Source organism: Crocodylus siamensis, chromosome 2 (assembly GCF_052110815.1).
Source record: "Crocodylus siamensis isolate JL-2025a chromosome 2, ASM5211081v1, whole genome shotgun sequence".
Classification (NCBI taxonomy): domain Eukaryota; kingdom Metazoa; phylum Chordata; order Crocodylia; family Crocodylidae; genus Crocodylus; species Crocodylus siamensis.
In genome coordinates, this window is record NC_143396.1 from 199,719,846 (window position 1) to 199,740,817 (window position 20,972).

At 44.4% G+C, this 20,972-nt stretch overlaps 1 protein-coding gene across 5 annotated transcripts in view; it reads left to right on the forward strand.

Moving 5' to 3' along the window:
- MPPED2 (metallophosphoesterase domain containing 2) overlaps window positions 1-20,768 on the forward strand; it is a 148,669-nt gene extending 127,901 nt beyond the window's left edge. For all 5 annotated transcript variants that reach the window (XM_090032805.1, XM_090032803.1, XM_090032807.1 and 2 more), the window contains 3 exons: window positions 8,470-8,585; window positions 14,545-14,658; window positions 19,046-20,768. In XM_090032805.1, the coding sequence (XP_089888931.1) occupies window positions 8,470-8,585; window positions 14,545-14,658; window positions 19,046-19,164 (349 nt within the window). In that variant the 3' untranslated portion in view covers window positions 19,165-20,768. The remainder of the gene's footprint in view (window positions 1-8,469; window positions 8,586-14,544; window positions 14,659-19,045) is intronic.
- The last annotated feature ends 204 nt before the right edge of the window (window positions 20,769-20,972 follow it).

Below are 20,972 nucleotides of genomic sequence, written 5' to 3' on the forward strand. Positions count from 1 at the left end.
TGTAAAACTTGTGTGAAAGAAAGGCTGGAACCCAGATCACATTTTATTTTTTGATTTGCCTGAAGCTGGAGAATTGTATAATTGACATCATTGAGTTTCTAGTCAGAAAGGAGCTGAAGGCAAATTGGCAATAGATGTCACTTTAAAACTTTTCAAGGCTGTAATGTGCCGTGAAATTCTTATATCCATTTATAATGATCTTTACTGTTGGCTTGCGACTTTTGTGACTCTGTCCTTTGAATTTTGAGGCACCCAAACATTTTGCATTACTGCATTATTTTGTATATACTTGGCAACCATAAACATACACCAAAATAGTGACTTAAGAAAATGGAGATCTAGTCAATGGGTGAGAATGAGTCTCTTCCTGTTTTTTGGAGGCAGATGGAATTGTTTTTTCTCATTAGGCAGCTCTTGCAAATACACACCTGCAGGAGGATGTAAGTCCTGTTGTGAAGTCTTAAATTCTCCTCCCTCTTGCCATTATGTCAAGTGAGGTGCACATCTCTAGCAGCACAAGGTGTGAAGATGTTTTGTGCCTTATTGCAAAGCATCTTTCTAATTGCAGAAAGAGTAACTTCCAGATTGCCAGGTGGGGAGGAATCTTTGGGGAGACTGCTGGCCTTCTTGCATTAGAAATCAACAATTGAGGAGAGAGAAAAAAAATTGGCCAGGTGTCTGCCTTTAATCTGGATATTCTGTGTGACACATATGGTGCCAGTATAACTGCTATTCCTAAATGATAAGGAAGCTTTGAAGTCATGGGAGGGTTGAGCTGTCAGGTGAGCCAGAGATCAAGAATTATCGTGACAGTTCCATGGTGTTTGAAAAATATTGTGAAGTGCAGTGTGATTCTAACCAGCAGTGGTTAAATTGGTTCTTTCAGACTTAGTCTGATGTGCAGGATTGAAACTGGATGGACCTATGTTACTCCATGCATCATATTTAAAAAAGTTAAGTTTGGTGAGGCCTAAGATGTAAACAGAGATGAAATCCTTATTATCATTCGCTCTATTTTGGTCTGGACCTCAGTGGTGGTATTACTTTATTGTGGAACCATTTTAAAAATCAGTGGGCATGCCTACACAAGATGCGCACTGTGCAATAGTTAAATAATACTGTGCAGTAGCACATCACAGTACATACAGTAATACACTACTGCACAGTATTATTAGGGCACTGTGCAGTAGCGTCACTAAAAAAGTGTTCACCGGTGCTGCTGTGCAGTAACTCCAGTTACTGTGCATTTATTTAGTACTTGATTATACAAGTACTAAATAAATGTGAAGTAACTACTGCACAATAGAGTTTCATGTAGATGCACCCAGTGATACCATTAATATTTCTAGGAGCCAGCTAATCTCTTTCACTTTGTTACCAGCTTAGCATTTGGCAGGTTCTAGCCATGTGTATTGCAGCAGCCTTAACAAACAGCTCTGCATTGGTCTACAGCTAGGGTTCGCATCTTATGGCCCATTGGCTGGATCTGGCCTGCAGAGCCACGGATTATGAATGTGGGGCTTTGGCAGTGTTTAGAGATGGGGATTTTTCCCGTGCTACAGCAGGCTGAAGCAATGGTGGCAGGTGCTTTCCCTGTGCCACAGCAGAGAGAACTGGCGATGGTGGCCAGGTCCTAGCACCTGCCTACTTTGCACCCAAGCTGACTCATTTCAGTTCACAGCCTGAATAGGTTGCTGACTGCTGGTCTACAGGATAGCACAGACTTATTTAAGTAAAATCAATTAAAAACTCCTTTAAAACAAAAAATCCTTCCCAACCAGAGCTGAGGACTTTTCTTTTAGTAATCCACCCAGGAAAACCACTGCAAATGTTTGTAACTACTGGTACAAGTAATTTTCTTAAGTAATTGTAAAGTACTGTAACAGTTGTTACTGAGACAAGATCTTACTCTTCTGCCTGTAAAACCTGAGCCAATAATAGAAATAAACTGTATCTGTTTACAACTGTATTCATCTACACATGCAGTTAATGCAAAGCAATAACTTCTGGTGCATATTGTGCTGGTGTTTATTGCACCCAGGTGCTACATTTACATGTACACCCAGAACCGTAGCATGTTATGCCAGGTTAGAGCAACCCCAGCTGGCAAAGGGCCTGGGGGGGTCAGCTGCCAGCCTAAAGCTGCTCTGACCTAGCTCAGTGTGCCTTGGAGGGGCTGGCTCAGGCACAAGGGTGTTTCAGTGCAGGGCTAGCCAACAGGTAGCCTCTGCACTGAAGCACCATTGTGCCTCAGCCAGCCCCATCAGCATATACGCATGCGTTGCTGCGCAGTAAATAACGCTGCCACAGGATAGCATTTGTATTTTCAAGTACTAACCTACAGTGACTTTTGTTACTGCAGCGTAATTGGGCCACACATGTAGATGTGGAGACTTCTGCAGAGCTAATTAGGCAGCTCCACAGTAAACATCCACAGAATGGGGAACCAAGTGTTATGCTGCTCCTGCTCTAGCCTTTGCCACTTATTTGCCATATACATTTAAACTAAGTACAGATAATCAAAAAGCCCAAGGCTGAATCAATTCAGTCTTCACAGGTTAGTCAGTGCCGTGTAGATTGAACTGATAAGCAAGTGAACAGCCATTCACTTCTGATTTTGGAAATGCAGGTACATACCTGCAGTGGCTCAGGCCAGAATCTTCCTACCTGGCTGAAGCAGACAGCTTGAGCCAAGCCTTGCCCACCCACCCTGTGAATTAACTTAAATCTAGAGGTGAACTGTGATAGGGTTACCGTATGTCTTGTTTTTCCCTGATGTGTCCTCTTTTTGGGTCCTCCCATCTCTGTCCGGGCTGTTTTTTAAAATATCAGCAAATATCTGGGATTTTGCTTTGCCTCTGCTTTCCCAGGACTTCCTGGCTTGCCCCAGCAAGGAGCTGCTTGGGACTGGGGGCAGCAGGGGGGTGATTGGAAGCCAGGGCATCTCATGGTCTGTACCTGGGCCCCAGCAGCTGGAGGCAGGTAAGTGGGGGGGGGGTAAGGGGCACAGTGAGGGACACCAGCAGGACAGGGGGTGCAGGTTGGGAATCAGGGGCATGTGAAGTGTGTCGGGGGCAGGAGGGGTGCAGGTTGGGAGTGAGGGGTATCAGCATGGTCTGGGGTACTGTAGGTCAGGAGTGAGGGACAGCAGCAGGGTAGCAGGGACTGTAGCTTGGGAGTGAGGGACAGGGGCAGGGAATATCACTGCCCCTGCTACAAGCATATACCCTCACTCCCTTCCCCCACCACCACCACCACAAGTGTCCTCTTTTTTGTAACTGGAAATATGGTAACCCTGCATCTGAATAAACCAATTTAACCTAAATCAGTTAAGTCTGATCCTACATCCATCCAGGTTTATCTTCAACTGGGTTGTAGGAATTTTGAAAGTGGTTTATGTGCACTGAACTTCTGTTGTGTTACAGATTTGAACTGGCTTCCTATCCCTTTTTTTGGTTTATGTATAACTTCTTTCCCTATCCTTAAAGTCTGTTGGCAGTAAACAGTCATTTATTTGTCCACTCGAGGGAGTCACAGTACATCAGCTCCATTCTGCCTGCACCACAACACAAAATAGTACAAATGTGGGATGACTTTTTTGTGATCTCATTTAAACCTGAGTCTGCATCATAAGCCTGTGGTTTTACTGGCATTGTTCTGAACAAGTACTCTCTCGTGTTGCCTTTTTAACAAGTTTCTGTCATCCCTCAAAACTTGAGGCTGCATAAGTGACTCTCCTTGGTCAGGGCACAATACTTCACTGAATACATGGGTGACTGGTGCCCCCTGAGTTGGAGGTAGGGGCACTTGCCTCCCCCCCCAGTGGCCAGTCAGTGACCAAGGCAGGGGGCTTCCCCCATGGCCGATCGTGCCAACGGGAGTGGTCCTTCCATAGCTGATTGTGCTGACCCAGAAATGTCGTGCTGATCCAGAAGTGCTTGGCACAATTGGCCATGGGGGGACCTCAGAGATCACTTCTCGTAGCGCCCCCACTCCCTGGCCAGCACTCTCAGGAGGGGGCATCCTTATGGGTGACATTCTTGCCTGCCCCCACTGCCCATCGCCTAAGCAGGGAATGCTGGCTGTCAGGGGGTGCACAGTACTCTCCAGAGGTGCACATGCACCCCCTATGTATCGCCATTGGCTGAATATACAGAATTTAGTAGATTCAAGCTGAAATAGTTACACTAGAAATGACTATTTAAATCTGACATCCTACAATTCTTTCTGTTACCACAATATATATTATTATTTATGCAAATATTTAGTTTATTAAAGAGAGTACTTCACTCTTTGGGCATGCACTGTGCAATCTGAGCAATTTCCTAGAAATTTCCTAACAAGTTGGTTCCCATGTGGTATCTATTAGTCACAGCTAATAATGAAATCTGGTGAATGCAGGTTACTTAGGAACTTGGATTCACTTCTCCTCCTCCACCCTCACCAGTAGTCAATACAAAAAGTAGTGCAGACACATCTAGACTTATTCTCTATATAATTCTCCAAGGAGCTCCAATTAGATCACAGCTATAGTTTTGCATTTCAGGCTTAACTATGATTTTACAACTACAGAACTCTGCAGGAGAAACTCAAATGAGTTAAAAATCATTAATAGTGAAAAATTCAAACTCTGGTCCACATCCGTGTTGCTATAGCATTTTTTGACTATGTTTTGTTAGATAACGTAAGATTTAGCTGAATTGTTTGCCAATTTCTTAACCCTGAGAAATATGATCATCTAAGTATGCTAGAAACTACAGTGATAGAGTACAGGAAAGGTAACTACCTAGTTCAGCTGTGTTTCAGAAGCTATTAGGAAAAAAACTTGATTAGAAAAGGCTAGTATAGCCACAGGTGTAACTTAGGTAAAATTCACAAACCTGCTTCACTTCACCTAAACCTTGCTAATACCAGTAGCACCGGATTTAGAATTGTTGGGATCTCACCTGGAATATACCGGATACAATTCTGGGCACCACACTTGAAGAAAGATTAGACAAATGGGAAAGTGTCCATAGGACAGCAGTAAAATGTTTAGAAGCCCAGAAAAAGTAGCATATGAATAAAGATTGGAAGAATTTTAGATATTTATTTTAAAGAAGAGAAGAGCAAGGGAAGATTTGATAACAGTCTACAAACAGAAAAAAAAGAGCTGTTACAAGTTCTATGGCCTCTTGGACCTCCAGCTCCGTCACCTCTGGTCCCACTTGGCCAGCCAGGACTGGTGGCTACACATGGTCCAGCAGACCTGGGATGAAGAGCAATGGTTGGAGGTGTTAGAATAACCTGGGCTACCTTCCTGGACCTCTTGGAGCAGCTCTGCCTGTACGTGGAGTGGCAGGACACTGCCATGTGGCTCTCCCTACTGTGACCCACCTGTGGGGGGTGGGGGAGTAGCTGGGTGGCGGGGGACCTGGGGTGGGGGCCAGAGCAGGGGTTCCTGACCTGTGGAGGTGGCACTGGATCTCTACCCAGGCCCATGAGGGGTCCTGCTGCAGGGCAGCAGGCAGCTGCCAGGGGCCAGGCAGGGCTGTGATCGGGGGCAGGGCAGCAGGCAGCATGAAGGTGACCTCCAGGGCCAAGACAGTGTGCAGCACCCAGTGATCATCCTCTGTGGCCTCCAGTGCCCTGGCCACATGCACACTGTTCCTGCAGGGTCTCCATGCGCTCATGCACCAGGAGCTGCACCCAGTATTCTCAGTCCTGCACATCCATATGGGTGACATCCTTTGCCCGCCAGGCCTGTACATCCACCCGACAGTCCTCTGGAGGTGTCACAAGTCAGTCCAGGCGGACAGTGAAGTCCTGGGTCCTCCTTGCAGAACTGGGGCATCTGCAGGGTCCTGGGCATGGGTGATGGCAACCATGAACCCTCATTCTGGCTGACAACTTTGGCCTCTCCCCCATGTGCAGCTGCAGAGCCATAACAAAAAAAAAGGCTGTTTGTGAGAATTTACAACATTTCTGAGATAAGATTCTGTGTACAAAGGGCTGTGTGCTGCCTTGCCTCAGATCGGGTTTTGGGCATGCACAGGTACCTGTGGTCCATGATAAGTCAGGCAGGCAGGCCTGGGCCCAGGTGGCTGCCAGCCTAACCCCCTGCCCCGCTTACTCCCTTGGGGCCAGCAGGTCGCTGGGTGCTGGCCTCAGCAGCCTGCCTCCCCATCCTGTTCCCAGGTCAGGACAGGCCAGGCTTGGTGTGGTGGAAGGGGAGGGGAGGGGAGAGGGAATGGATGTGGGGGGCCAGATCAAGGCCCCCATAATGAGAGAGGCATGGGGCTGAGGCAGGAGCTGGAGCAAGCACTGCCCAGCTGGGGTGTTCACGGCACAGAGCCGTGGCTCATCCAGGGGGCCTGGAAAGGGGAGCATGGATCCTGCTGCAGCATGCTGCTCATCTAAGAGCTGCTGGTCTGCTGCTTACCTGCTTGTCTAGTGGCTCTGCCACTTCTCCCACTGCTCATCCAGGAGGGCATGGGGGCATGTGACCCTGGGTACCCCCAGTGGGGTGGGCTAGGGACATGGCTGTGTGGGTCTCTTCCCAGCCCATCCTGCCCCGCCCTGCACAGATCCAGGGGCATATGCCCACCCCGCCATGCCCTCCTGGATGAGCAGCAGGAGCTGCGGAGGGAGCCGCCAGACCAGCAGGTGAGCATGGACCAGCAGCTCCCAGACAAGTGATGTGCAGTGGCAGGAGTTGACTTCCCTCTCCCTATGCCCCCTGGATGAGCCATGGCTCCGTCTTGCACCCACCCTGGCTGGGCAGTGCTTGCTCCTCCCTCACTGCGGGGGCCTTGATCTGCCTCCCCAATACCTCCCCACTCCTCTTCCACCACACCAGATTTACCAGCTACATGCAGCTCTACAAGCTGGTGTCGGAAATCAGATTGGTATGGGTTGATGTGCCTCCTTAAAAATTAGCTATCAGTGCACCCCTATGTAGTACATACTATATAGGTTGCAAGATCTGTTATATTATCATAGGTGTTGTCTTTGTGATACTAGAATCTATCATTTGCATAAACTGTTGATTGTGTACATATTCATAATACTAATTTCTGATTTAAATTCTTCACCAGGTATTTCTGATAAAAGCAATACATTTTTATTATAAAAATGAAAAATTAATTAGATTTATAATAATTTCTAAGGAGAAGTAGCAGCTTAATTTTGGTCCAGATTGAGATGAGAAACAGTTCTTACAGGACAGGCATATATTACTTATAATGATTTCATTATGAACTGACAAAGTTAACATTGCCTTGAAGTTTTTTCCCCATGTGGATGGTCCATTTCAGAATAATGGTACAAAAAGACTGGAGGATGGGAGGGAAGGAGCTAAGATGTAGAGAAAAGCCCAAAGTCTAGGCAAGAAGCCCTGCTTTGCTAGGCTGTTTAGACTTGAGGTTTTACTCTGAGAGTATTCCTAATATAAAGTAAAACTCACATGTCTAATTTCATTGTTTGTTCTTTGTGAAATACAGAAGCAGGGAAATGCAAGTGAAGCTTTTTCAATTCTTTGACTTCTAATGATAACCTAAAACATTGTTAGTAATGGATGTGAGAATATAATTACTTTTATCTTAATGGTGTCACTGCAGAACTGTTTCTTTCTGGACTTCTCATATTACAAGCATTTTATTTTTACAGCAAAACTGTTCAAATTTGCTTTCATGTTTTCCATATCAGAGCTTGTGCCTATACAGAGAGTGTCAGATGGCTTCTATAACAGTGAACCGTGATCACTTCTATGGCAGGGGAAACTCAAGGCCTAAGTTTTTCCCCCAAATTATACCTGTGTTGATTTTTTAAAATTTGTGTGAGATCTTTTAAAGGTTCTTACAGATGTGAGAGCAATGCTGGTTTTGAAATATTCAGGTGTGCACAGTAAAATAATTTCTTAGTGCTCTGGTGTTGGAGAAAATAAACATAAGTAGTACAGAGTGCTGTGGAATTTACCACGGAACAGTCAGGGTAGAAATAGTGTATTGATACTTAGATCAATGTCTCTGATATTTGTACTTAGGGAAAACACAACTTTTCTGTGGGCTTGTCACCTCCACTACTGTGGTCCTCTCAAACCTCCCCATCTCACAAATAGTTTTGTTTGTAGAGATGGGCTCAAGCATAAATATTTGAAGTGAACATCCTCTCATTTTGAAGAAGTTTGGTTCCAGAAGTGATTATGTTGACTGTCTCTTTTCCATGTAATGGATAGACCCAGTCCCTAGGTCTCCAACTTATAGTGTAGGGCCTACACTATATCCCTAGGGTCCAACTTATAGTGTAGGGCCCATGTAAACACTTTTAGGGCAGACCCTTCCAAAAATAAATGCTGTGCTACCTACAGGTAATCTTAAAAAGACATGACACATGCCTGACAGAGTACAGAAAAAATTCAATTCAATATTCTGAAAAAAAGGAATGATTCTTGTATCAGACTGATTTAGTTTGTCTTATTTTCCTCCAAAGGACACCATGGTTTAATGGATGGGGATTTAACCTACCCAGAGGTCAGTCTTTGCTAGACAAGTGGAACCTTATACCTGAGGGCATTGATATACTAATGACTCATGGACCTCCGCTTGGTAAGTGAAGCTAATGCCATGTGTGGTTTTCTATGTAGAATGTACTTCTAATATACATAGAATTAATAATGCTTTAAGGGACACAATAATTTTATCCTAATACAAAAGTAGGAATTTAAGTTTTTAACATGATTAAGAGTATGCAGTGTTCGTCCAGTTAATTTGATCAACAGTAAGATTATTTAACTACTCTCTTTACTTAAAAATATTTCCTATAAAAACATTTCATATTAAAAATACCAAAATCATTTACAGTTGCTTTTTAAAAATGAAATTAGCTGTTTGTGCATTAAAAAAGAACAACATTATTTTCTCAGATATTTGTTCTCTGTTTCCATTGATTCCAAATGACAGATAAGTGCATGTATCCAAAAGCAAAATATATGTGAAGGACAATTAGGTCTTTCATGAATGGCACCTTTAGTCAAATCGTGCCTGCCCTACTCATATGAGTAGTTTTATTGATTCGTTGCATTACATTATGATAAGAGTTTTCTTTTGGGTTATGCTCTAATTGTCAAAAAACTGGCTAAAATGAGCACTCTATACATACGCAATTTTAAAAAGAGAGTAGGATTTTCTAAGTAACTCAGTTTGGTGCAAAACTGATCCCACTGTAATCAGTTATCTCAACTGAAAAAAAGCTATGCTCACCCTGAACACTTCTGAAAATCTTACCTGTAACTTTTTTTTTTATTCTCTGTCCCATAAAATCACACATTGGGTCTTGCTTTGCAAAACACACACATAGGACGAATCCAGATGAACCTGCACATGCCTCTTGCAGAGTCTCAAACCCATTTAAGGCGCTGCAAGAGGCACATACATGAATGAGAAAATGTTCCCTGTGCTGCAAATTTGCCCTGAGACAACTGGAGGCTGGGTCCTCCACAGAGACGCTCTGGCTGCCAGAGTGTCTGTATGGCTAGCCCTCACCCTGGTGCTGAAGCACACTGCCTGCCCTTGCAGGGCAGGCAGTGTGACAGCAGCAGGGAGCTGGATCTAGGCTCCACTGCTGTTAAGTAAGAGGTGGGGGGAGGGGACCATGGGGGAACCCCTGCCAGCCCTGCCTGCTCCCCCAATCCTCCTGATTCCTGCCCCGCCCGGCCCCATCCCCCCCAGCGCCCTGAGCCCCCATATCCCTTCCTTGACCGGTCCCATCTTTCACCTGCCCCCTGAGCCCCCCCCGATCCCTGCCCTGCCTGGCCCTATCCCCCGCCTGCCCCCTGAGCCCCCTAATCCCTTCCATGCCCAGCCTCACCTGCCCCCTGAGCTCCCGATCCCTTCTTCACCCAGCCCCATCCCCCCAGCTCCCAAGTCCCCCCAATCCCTGCCCCCCCACCCCAGCATCTGGGGGGGAACCCCAACCACCCCAGGCACTTACCAGCAGTTCCAGCTGCTGTTGGGGTCACTCGGGTCCCCAAGCACAGGGCAGGGCTGGGTGACAGCCCCAGCAGCCCCACCCTGGGCCCTGCTGCCAGGGGGGCCTGGGCATGCAAGTGGGGGATGGAGCCAGGCAGGCAGCCTTTGGGGAGGTCTAGGGGAGTGGGGAGGGCTGGGGGGCAGCCATTGGGAGGAGGAGGAGCTGGAGCTGGCAAGAGATGGGGCCAGGTGGGGCAGCAGTCCGGGGGCTGGGGGAGCAAGCTTGGGTAGGGAGGGGCATGTGGGCCCTGCTGGGGAGGTAGCCCCTGTGAGGGGCCGTGGTCCCTGATGGGGGGGCTGTAACCTCTGTGAGGGGGCCAAGGCCTCTGTTGGGGGGCTGTAGCCCCTGGGGGGGAGCTGTAGGCCCTGGGGGGGGCAGCAAAACATATATTCATACATTCATGAATTCATGAAACATATATTTAAAATTCACTTCATTATTATGATAGAGACACGGGTAGGCTTCCACACTGCTTAAACACTGTAGATATATCAATAAAACATTGCCCAGCTGATCACTGTTTCTGTCTCACTCTCTCTCTCTCTCTCCACAGTAGTCTTTTGTTTTAATTGTGGGGAAACATGGATTTTGGGGTTTTTTACAGAATGACTTTGGGACTTTTTTATCAGGGATTTTTCAGTTTTCCAATAGGGAACACCAGAGTTCCTGCTAGGGAGGCCAGTGGCAGGACCCTGCCTGCTCCGAGCTGGCATCTTGAACCCAGCTGGCTGTGGCTGACCTCCTGGCCAGTTGGGGCCAGGAGGACATGTTTTGATAGTTCAGAGCAGGCCCCCACACCTGGAACATCTTCTGGGTAGTAGCTGCCCAGATGGCTGGGTAGGGGGCACACATGGCAGTAGTGCTGCACAGAGGGCAACTCTGCAGCCACCACCCACTGGCAGCTTGCCCAGAGGTGCAGATGCCTCACCTGTGTCTGGCAGGTGCACAGCAGGTCACAGCTAGGCAGCAGCCCCCACCCCACTTCCAGACTGCTGCAGTGGGTAGAGGGAGCAGGGGACTCTTAGGGCTGCTTCACCAGTCCAGCTGGCACAAAGGGTAGTGTTCCCAGGTACCAATTGGCTGGGCCCCAGAACCTCCTGAGAGTGAGTAGCCTTGAGCTACTTGACAGGGCAGTGTTTTGTACTGCTGGGGCGGGGCAGGACAGGACAGCTTCTTATACTGCTGGGGCAGCATAGGTGCTGGCCCCAGGCTCTAGCTCCCCATGGCTGCAGATCCGGGAGGAGCCAGGCAGGGTTATTTGGCTCAAGTGGCACACTTTGTTCCACAACAAAGTGCATATCTGAGCACATACACTGAGGCAAAAAGCCCTGCCTCAAATTTGCACCACTTCTGTTTGAGTTGTTGCAAGCCACATACTTGCTTGTATGGACGCGCCCATAAAGTCTAGAGCTTTATTGGCATAAATTGTAACAGCTCTGTTGACTCCAGGGGATTCAATTTACTTAAGTAACAATTTATAATATAAATGGAGGATCTGCTTCCTATAATGTTGGCTTACTGAGGTGAGAAAGTTCATGTAAGTACTTTTTAGTTTTAACAGATTGTGTAGTTCTGCCAAGTTTCTAGTATTCTTTTTGAATTCCAAGGGCCAGACCCTATGCTTATGTAAACCAAAATACTTTCACTAATTTGAATGGTATATTGACTTGAGTAGAATTAGGAAGTTTTACACCAGATGAGAATCTGAGCCAATACGTCTAAAGAATTATTTTCAAACTGCATGAAGTGCTGAGAAAAGGCTTTTAAATGCATCAAGGCAACTCAGCATTCCAGCAGAGTTTCAAGATAGCTGTGATGTCAGGACTTCAATATGTGTTAGGGTAGATGCTGCCAGCCTGTAGCATAAATGTCACGAGTGGCACAGACAGCCTGTGTGTAAGCCACATGGTAGATCACAGAAGGGACAGGCAATTAAGCAGCAGATAGAGCAGGAAGCAGAAAGTAGAGCAGAAGCTCAGACAGGGAGCACAAGGCAGGAAGCAAAAAGCAGAGGAGATCTGGCCGGGAGCAGAGAGTAGGTACCAGAAGGCAGAGCAGCAGATTGGGTGGAGGAAGGGGATCGTGGTGCGATTTGGAGATAGTGGCACACCTGCAAAAAAGGTTGGTCCCCATTGTGCTAAGGCATCAGAGCTAGGTCAAGAGACCCATAGGTGCCATAGCATCCAGCCTAGTTGGACTGAATTGCAGCAACAGAGCCAATAATATGCTCAGTGCTTACCTGAACCTAGTTATAAGTGGTGTCCAGCACATGCCACTATCAGGGGAATACTATAAAAAGATGTGCAGGTTACCTTTACGTCCACCAGAGCATGCTTCTGTCTTCAGGAGATCAGTGATGTAACACCTACTCTAGTGGAATGAACTGTGCTTTGAAAAGCAGCATCTTCATCAGAATGAATATTCTTTTACATGTAATCTGTTTTTTATTTGCCGCAAGAAGTGTAAAAGTATGAGCATGTTTATAACTTTTTGTGGCTATTAGATTTCAGTGGGTTGCCATCTGTTTGCTGTATATAGGGTTCACATAGTGTACATTGGTCTCAGAAACATCACAATCTTTTTTAAATTGAATTCTTTGCAACAATACTTACATTTTCATTTTTTAAGAGGTAGTGGACTAAGTTTCAGATGCACTGCTGTCATCTTGTAAGTGCAGCGTGCTCCCATGTTTAAAGCCCCAGCACAGATCAGGGAGTCAGAGATTCAAGTTCTTACATAGTGCCTGCAAATGGAGATAATGGGCATGCCTACATGAGATGTCTTCTGAGGAGTAGGCTAATTAGCTCTGCAGTAAATATCTCAGTGTCTACATGTGCAGGGCTATTAGGCTGGAGTAAACTAATAAACTTTGCAAATACAAGTACTACCCTGCTGCGGAGTTTTTTACTCTGAAGCAGCGTACATGTAGATGCTGCCCTGACTGGCTGGGGCACAAGAGTGCTTCTGTGTGGGAGCTGCTTGCTGGCTAGCCTCAACCAAAGTGACTTGTGTGCCCCAGCCAGCCCCTCCGCAGCACATTGAGCTGGGTTGGAGCAGCCTCAAGTTGGCAAGGTGACCCCTGGGCCCCCTGCCAGCCAGGGCTGCTCTGACTTGGCTTAACGTCCTGTGATCCCATGCATACATGCAAATGTACTCTTCACAATAAGCACCAGAGTTTACGTCACATTCATATGCATATGTAAGTGTGCCCGTTGAGTCTGAAATCTCCACACACCCAAAGTACTGCTGGTACCGGAAGTACAGACATACCCAAAAGTCATGTTTGTAGAGTTGTGATAGCATGTGCATCAGCTGTTGGTCTACAAATAGTCTTCAAAGATAGTTAAATTTATGTTCCACCACATTTAATTAGCCTGTGCCAAATTCATCCCTGTTGTAACTACTTTGAAGTCAGAGGAGTAATACCAAGGGCAAATATGCTTCCTTCTTTCAGACATAATTTATCTTTTATTCCCCACAGTTCTTCCCACCCCTTATGAATGCATGTCCATGCTGTAATAGTCCAGACAGCAGACTTTTGTAATAATTGATGTTAAGTTTTATGGATTTTCCGTATTATCTGTTGAACTAAGTGGCTTTTACTTTAGAAGTAGTCAATTAGCACCAGCTTACTGGGAGCTGTTTCACCATTGCTCTATGTAGCCTATTGTCAGTGACTGGGCTCAGTAGTAACCCAATACTAACAGACCCTGCTCCTGTAAAAGTTGTGGCAAAAGATGTAATTTAAAGCTCTAGAGGCTTTTTTACACAGATTGTGGGATGTGGCGCTGGACTTTAATTAGCAAGCCACACTAATTAAAAGTGCCCTTGTGTCATGTGTATCATCATCCCTGCGCTGACAAAACGGTGGCAGGGTGCTTTGAACTAAGGCTCATGGAATGTGTTTTATTTCAGGGTGCACTGCCATCATTTTTTCAGTGTGGAGATGTGTGGGGAAGTTGATAGCTGTGCTGTGGAAAGATGCCAGATTGCCTCAGTTTCTGTGCTCCAGCAGGCTCAGTCAAGTCTGGTCCGACGCGCTGGATTTCCAGGCTCCACACATGTGTATAGGAGCCCTAAGGTGGCAGTGATACCAGGAAGAAGACGCATGATCCTTGCAGTGGCTTTCTCTAGCTGGAACCTTAGGTTGACTGCTGCAATAGCAGCCAGCAGCAGAAGAGTGGAAATGAGAGAAATGGAAGGGGAAAATTGTGACACCGCTAGGAACAAATGTCACAGGGCCTCAACTCATGAAGAAGGGGGTCAACTTGTAGTTTAATAGATGAGCTCACATAAAGAGAAACATTATTTCAGGGAGGGAGCAGGGAAGAGGAAAGTGGGGGGTGGAATCTCAGGAACCTAAGGAAGACAAAGTGACAGTGAAAAGTTTCTTAAAAGCCATTGTATGCTTTAATGGAGAGGTTAGGATTACAGGTAATGTAATAAACCTTCAGTAAATTATGGCTTCCTGAAAGACTAAATGAAACCTTACCTGAAGAGAGAAAATTAAGTGTATTGATTGCATTTTGCCCTCAGGTTTTCGAGACTGGGTTCCAAAGGAACTGCAGAGAGTTGGCTGTGTGGAACTGTTAAACACAGTGCAGCGGCGAGTACGGCCCAAGCTCCATGTCTTTGGTGGAATTCATGAAGGTAAGCAAAAGTAAGGCTCCCCGCCATGCAGTGTGAGGGGAGTGACACAGATCTCTGTGGCATTTCAGGCCAGCTGTGGATTTTTGATTCATTATAAGTTGCTATAATAAAATGGAAAATGCTGAATGCCCAACACTGAAAATTCAGGCTTTGGATGCTTAAACAAAGATTTAGGAGCCATTTAGATACTTATATTTTAAAATCTTAGGCACTCACATGATTCCAAAATACCCACAGCTGTTGCTCTACGAAACCTGCACTGTATGAAGTTATTTGCTAGCAGTTCCAACTGTGACAGATTTGAAAGCATCTGAGGTTGCCTCCACATGCGAGGGATTCAGAGCCAAGTGAGAACTATCCTGTCGTAACACTGGAAAGTCTCAATTAATCCAAGTAGAGGAGCCATCAAAGGAGGCTAGAAAAGAGAGGGCAGTCTGGAAAATGCTTGCTGCAGTGAGGCAGCTGCAGTATCTGCAAGAAGAGAAAAAGGAGCCCTTCGTCATGAAGGGAGTGGGACAAAGAGAGCAGAAAGCACCATGATTTGTTCAAGTACATTTCAGAAGCCATTCTAGAATGCCCTTCATGTTGTGCGGTTTCCTTTAGCCTCAACAAAACTTACTTTGGAACAGTGGGGGCCAACCGTTTTGGCAGGCATGCCACAAATTAAGCCCTGTGCCATCCCTGAGTGCCACTCTGATCCCATCCCTCTGCCTAATCTGCTGCTCTGCTTTCTGCTTCCTGTCCTATACACCACTGTGCTATCTGTTCCCTCCCTGATCTGCCATGTGCTACACACGGAGGCTGCCTGTGCCACTTGTACAATGCATGCTGCAGGTTGGCCACCCCTGTTTTGGAAGATCTTTTTCTCCATTTTGATTCTCATATCAAGCAGGCCAAGTGGGAAACTTCAGAAACAACAAGCACCCTTAGTGGAGGTGGAAGGGAATGAAAGATTGTTAAATATATTTTGGAAGGTTTCAATATTTAATAAATTTGTGTTTGTGGCTTTCATGTTCCAGTGAGGGGAAGACTAGGAATCCTGCCTAAGAAGAGATCACGAGACTCTCTGACCCTAGAACTAAAAATGACACATTAAATGCTTTTATTTCCCTTCCTGGAGTTTTGTCTGTTGGCTCTAATTAAGCTCTGTACGCATACAGAGTTGGAGAACTTTGTAGAACAAAAAGAGCCTTTTTGCTTGGCACTGTTGATTTTTCCAAAGCCTTCATGACTTTATGCGGTGAATTTTTATTTCTGGTTATAAAGAACTGTAAATAAGGAGTTTATAATGGAAATACTGATGCAACCTTAACTATAGTGGCATGAATAGCAGCACTCTAATGCATTCAGTAAAAGATTGGACATTTTGTATAAATATTAATGCTCAGATATTAATGATGAGTGAATACAAGAAGACTTCCAACCAGAACATGCAAATTGCCTTCATACTATGTAGGTGCATTGTAAGCTAAAAGTAATCAAACTTCCAGCAATAATAGCTTTCAACTGATGGAAAGGAAAGGTCTTTTGGTGTGCAAGATCAGTATGAGAAAACATTGTGGCTTCATGTACAACATCTTGCATTTAAACCTCATAAGTAGGGATGGTGACCCACACATCATAAAAAAGGGGGGAGTTTTATTCCAAAGTTCCAAACCCTGCTTATCTGACTAAAATGAAGATCTACATTGTACAGAGGCTAAAAGTTGATGTTAAGGTTCTGCTCTCAAATACATGCACCCATTTTCCATTCAAAACAGAAGAGATTCAGCACAGATTATGCGGCTCACATATTTGCTCCAAGTCAATTGATTATTTGTAACCTCTATTTCTTCCCACTGATCTAAATCAAAACTTAAATACAAGTAAATAATTTAAATAAACAAATAAAATGATATAGACAGACCACACAGTAGTGGTGTAGTAATTATTCTGATAGACACTTTGATAGTGCACATCTTGTCTTAAATGTTATGCAACAATGCTCCATACTGTAAAAACTAAATTATTTATCAGTAGCATACCTTACCAGGACAAACAATGAAAGTTCCCTCTCATATATGAAGGTCTAATCAGGAGCAAGAAACTGGTGGCATCCCTCTCCTTCATTTTTCCTTGCCTCTCAGTAAGAAAAGCATCAAATGTCTGTTCCTTGGGGCATTGTCTTTGGACCCCAGGCACAGTACCATAACAGACAGGAAAGGCAAACTGTATTGCACAGAAGTAAGTGGTGAAGGAGCCCCGAGTACACCATGCAATCCTTTATCACAGCAGCAAACTACCGGAAAGTCCAGCCAAGCAAGGACCAAGCAAATAGTCTTCTCTCACATCTACCAATAGGAGACCTTCATGTTATTTAATCTCCTACATGAGGTAGATCTGAGGAATTATCTCAGGACACCTGAGAAAAGGAGGTTGGAGGAAGCCCTTTAAAATGCATCCTCTCCTTTCTCAAATGGGCTCTTGGAATTTATTCCATCCTCTCCAGAATTACAGGAGCACAAGGCACTCTAACCACATCTCATCATGGCTTACAAGAGGCCAGACAAGAATGGATGGCTTAGAATTGACTTACACTGACTGTACAACATCCCTATATAAGGGAATTACCAGCCAGCTCCTTATGCCAGATACCTGGATCCCTTGCATGAAGCAAAACAGAAAACTTGGAGTTAAACTCCTAGGCTGTGTCCAGATGAGCGTGGGTGTGCGATATGTGGCACTGCAGACATGTCTGTGGCATCACAAACCACACATGCTGGCGCTCCTTGTGCTGCTACCTTGCAGCACGGGGGTGTTTTTTGACCTTGGGAGATCTGGAAAAAAAGCAGGGTGGCACCCAAAACCAGAGCCTGGCCAGGTCCCAGGACCATAGGTTAAGCTGCTATGGTGAGCATACTTCTGGCTGCAGCCTCCCCTACCCCACCCAGGGTAACCTGCTGCATTGCCAGAGTGCATGTGATGACATGGGCATTGCCCTAGGACAAGTAACAGTGGCACAATATGTGCCGCCGCTACTTGTCCCTGGGGAAACAAATGTCCACACTCATCTAGATGCAGCCCTAAAAGTCATGGCCTACCTCAAACCTATAGCGAAGTCCCTTTTCCCCTCCTTTGCTGGTAGGGATGTTTTCAGGTCCTTTAGCAAAGCCGTCTCCCCTCTTTACCTTGAATTCCATTCCAATTTTCTGCCTTAATCCTAAAGATGAGAGGGAGGAGAGGAGAATCCTGTGCATCATTAGGCACCCACAAGTTGCAATATCTACGGATCCAGAAGAGCTCTTTCCCTCTGCATGCCTTTTCGAGGACCCTCTGTGTAAAGGCTCATTGACAGCCCTCCCGTGCCTGAATCCATTCCTAGATCTGTCCCATCTGTGCCTGATCCAACTTAAGTCCATTGTATGATAACTTGAACTTGAACCTCCTCTTGAGTCAAGAGGGAAGAGGCCAGTCCCTGGGGACAAGCTCTGCAGAGCAGCCACCTGGAGCACCAGGTACACCTACATTATTACACTGTCATTTAGATTCCTTTCTATTGGTAGTGGTAATGTTCACAATTTTCCAAGCAAGTGTTCAACATCAGCTTTAGGGATTGTTTTATTTTTTTCCATGGGAGGATTTGAAGCCAATGTCCTATCAGCAGTATGAAATTATCCATTGCTGCAAGTCCCTAGGTCCCTTTCTTAAGTCACTTTAGCCCATCCAGCTAGGTTTTCATTTCCTGTGTCTTTGGGTTAGAACCACTAGTCACCTCCATTGTCTACATTAGTGAGCCAACCTATAGAAAACACATTTTCTTACCTCCTGTTTGGTTTTCTGAGGCTTAGCAAGCCAGTGGGAACACCAGTGCAGGCAGCCTCCAAACCAAGATCTTTCATGATAGCTAGTGCAAGGTTGGCTAGCTGTCATGAAAGCACAGTGGGTGCTTTCATGGTTTGTCTGAACTTGGAGAGCGCACAGTGGGTTCATCAAAGTGCCTGAAAAAAACTGGAGCTTGTATCAAATTTCTTGTTCCTGATTGGTCCTTTTTCTATCTGGTTTGAGGTATGCAAAATTATAGGAAACAAGGAAAATGTGTTGTGTCCTGTACAGTTTTGGTACAGGGCACAAAACATCTCTACAGCTGATCAGAAAGCTATGTTCATCCCCACCCAACCACCCATAGGGTTGTTCTTACTTCAGATACAACACGATGCATTTTTTTTTCCAATTGAAACTTTAATTAGTAGCTTTCTGAAGTTTCTAACATTTTGCAAAACAAAACATTTTGGTTTGATTTCAAAGCAGTGCCCTCACAAGAAACTTTTATTTCTTCTGCTTGTGGGCACTGCATTAGGTCAGTATTGTTTATTTACGTTACAGTAAGTGTGACACATTCTCCCTACAGGTTATGGCATTATGACGGACGGTTACACAACGTATATCAATGCCTCAACATGTACAGTCAGCTTTCAACCAACCAATCCTCCAATTATATTTGACCTTCCAACCCCTCAAGGATCATGAAGCACTACTGCACAGCTGGAACTGGGGAAGGTCTATTAACTGCCATTTTCTAATTATAAAACTTACATTCTCTTACATGTTTATTTCCAAATTATGTGGGGTTTTTTGTAAATTGCTGGTACAAAAAAAGAAAAAGATAGAGGTTGTGCTTTTTGGAAATGCAGCATCCATTTTAAATTGATCAAGCATTGTGAATTTGTAAAATGACCTTTTTTGTTGTTTTGGGTTTTTTTTAGTAAACTTGCCATTGTAAATTGTAATAGTGTTCTCAAAAGGACAGCCAAGCTTTCTTTTAATAAGTAAGAGACCTTATTTTAATATTATATTATAAGCTAAAAAGGCAGCATTTTAAAAACACCCAAATTTGCACAACTTATGTTATTGTTTGAATTTGTTTTATAATGTAATTTTTTCTAGTCCTAAACATATGCTTCTTCTCTCCTGCCCCCCAGTTATAGCACACCTTTTTTAGTAATGTAAACAAGATGAGGGGATCTATTTTGCCCCTTGGTGTGTGTGCATGTACTGTAACTCCCTCCTATTAACAGTAATGTGCAACAAGGGGAGAATAGACTTCATACTTGTTTGTCTCTGCCTACTTTCTACCTTAAAGACTGATAATAGATAGCTGCAGCCTGTATGTATCTACCTTTTTATTGTTTTGTTTGTTTTTTTAAATTATTTTAGCTTTAAAAATATGGGAATGAAAGCTGCAAAGAGCAGGTGTTTCATGCAGTAAAAAAATGTAAATGCGGACTCCTTTTAAATATGAATTTATATATATATGTATTTTTTGTGCATTATAACTAAGCTAGGAATTTAATATTGCCAGTATAGCATCTGCAAAATTATACTGTACAGCACATCTAAATTATGAAGGATGTGACACATTTTCCAAGTGCTCAAGGCCTTCAAGAGCTTGAGTTAAATCTTTGTGCAGTTTCAGGCATGTATAGAATCAAATGGATACAATCAAGCCTCACTAAAATAAGGCTTAGTTGTCCTTTATATTTAAATATTCTTGAATTGTCTTTCCAATTTTCTTTTTTTTTTCTTATTTTGCACTGTGTGTAAATGCAATCTTGCTAGCACAAAATATTGTTGCAGATAGTTATTTCTGTTCTACCACTGTAAATGCTATTGAGCTTTGTTCTGTTTTATGTTACCTTGTTAATGGAATTTAGAAAAGCAGTTGTTTCTTTAAATTTATTGTGATATAATATCTAGCAGCCTTTATATGCAAATAAAATTGCAAGATTTTTAAAATGCGCAGTGTTAGGGAGTCTTTGGCTTTGTCCGAGGTGCTAACATTCCCATGGGGGTTGATTAGAATAAGTAACAACTTTTTCTAATTTTTCAATAAATTTTTATTGTACCCCATTCATGGAATGGCAGCTAGGTCGATAAAGCACTCAGTGGACTTTTCCTTCCGTTCACCTACCATCTATCTTTCCTTAGCTTTTAGACAGAGGTGGTTTCATCTTCAGATGCTGTAATTCAATGTGATCTGAGTTTATGTGCTGTTAAAGCTCATAGGATACTATGCCAGACAGCGTGGGGAAAAATTGATTATGTAGTAACCTTTGTACTTCCTCATTTGTTCCTAAGTACTGTAACTGCTCTGGGTGTTTTACATTGTTCATTCCTCACACGTTAAAAAAAATGAATAGAGGTGAAATGCTCTGCGGATTTTTTTTCCTGTTTTGCTTCCATTTTTGATACTAACAGCATAACTGTTCTCCAGTATTGTGGCAACATAATTTGCAGGACATCCACCCCTTGCAAGAGAAACTGCTCAAGACTTTTGA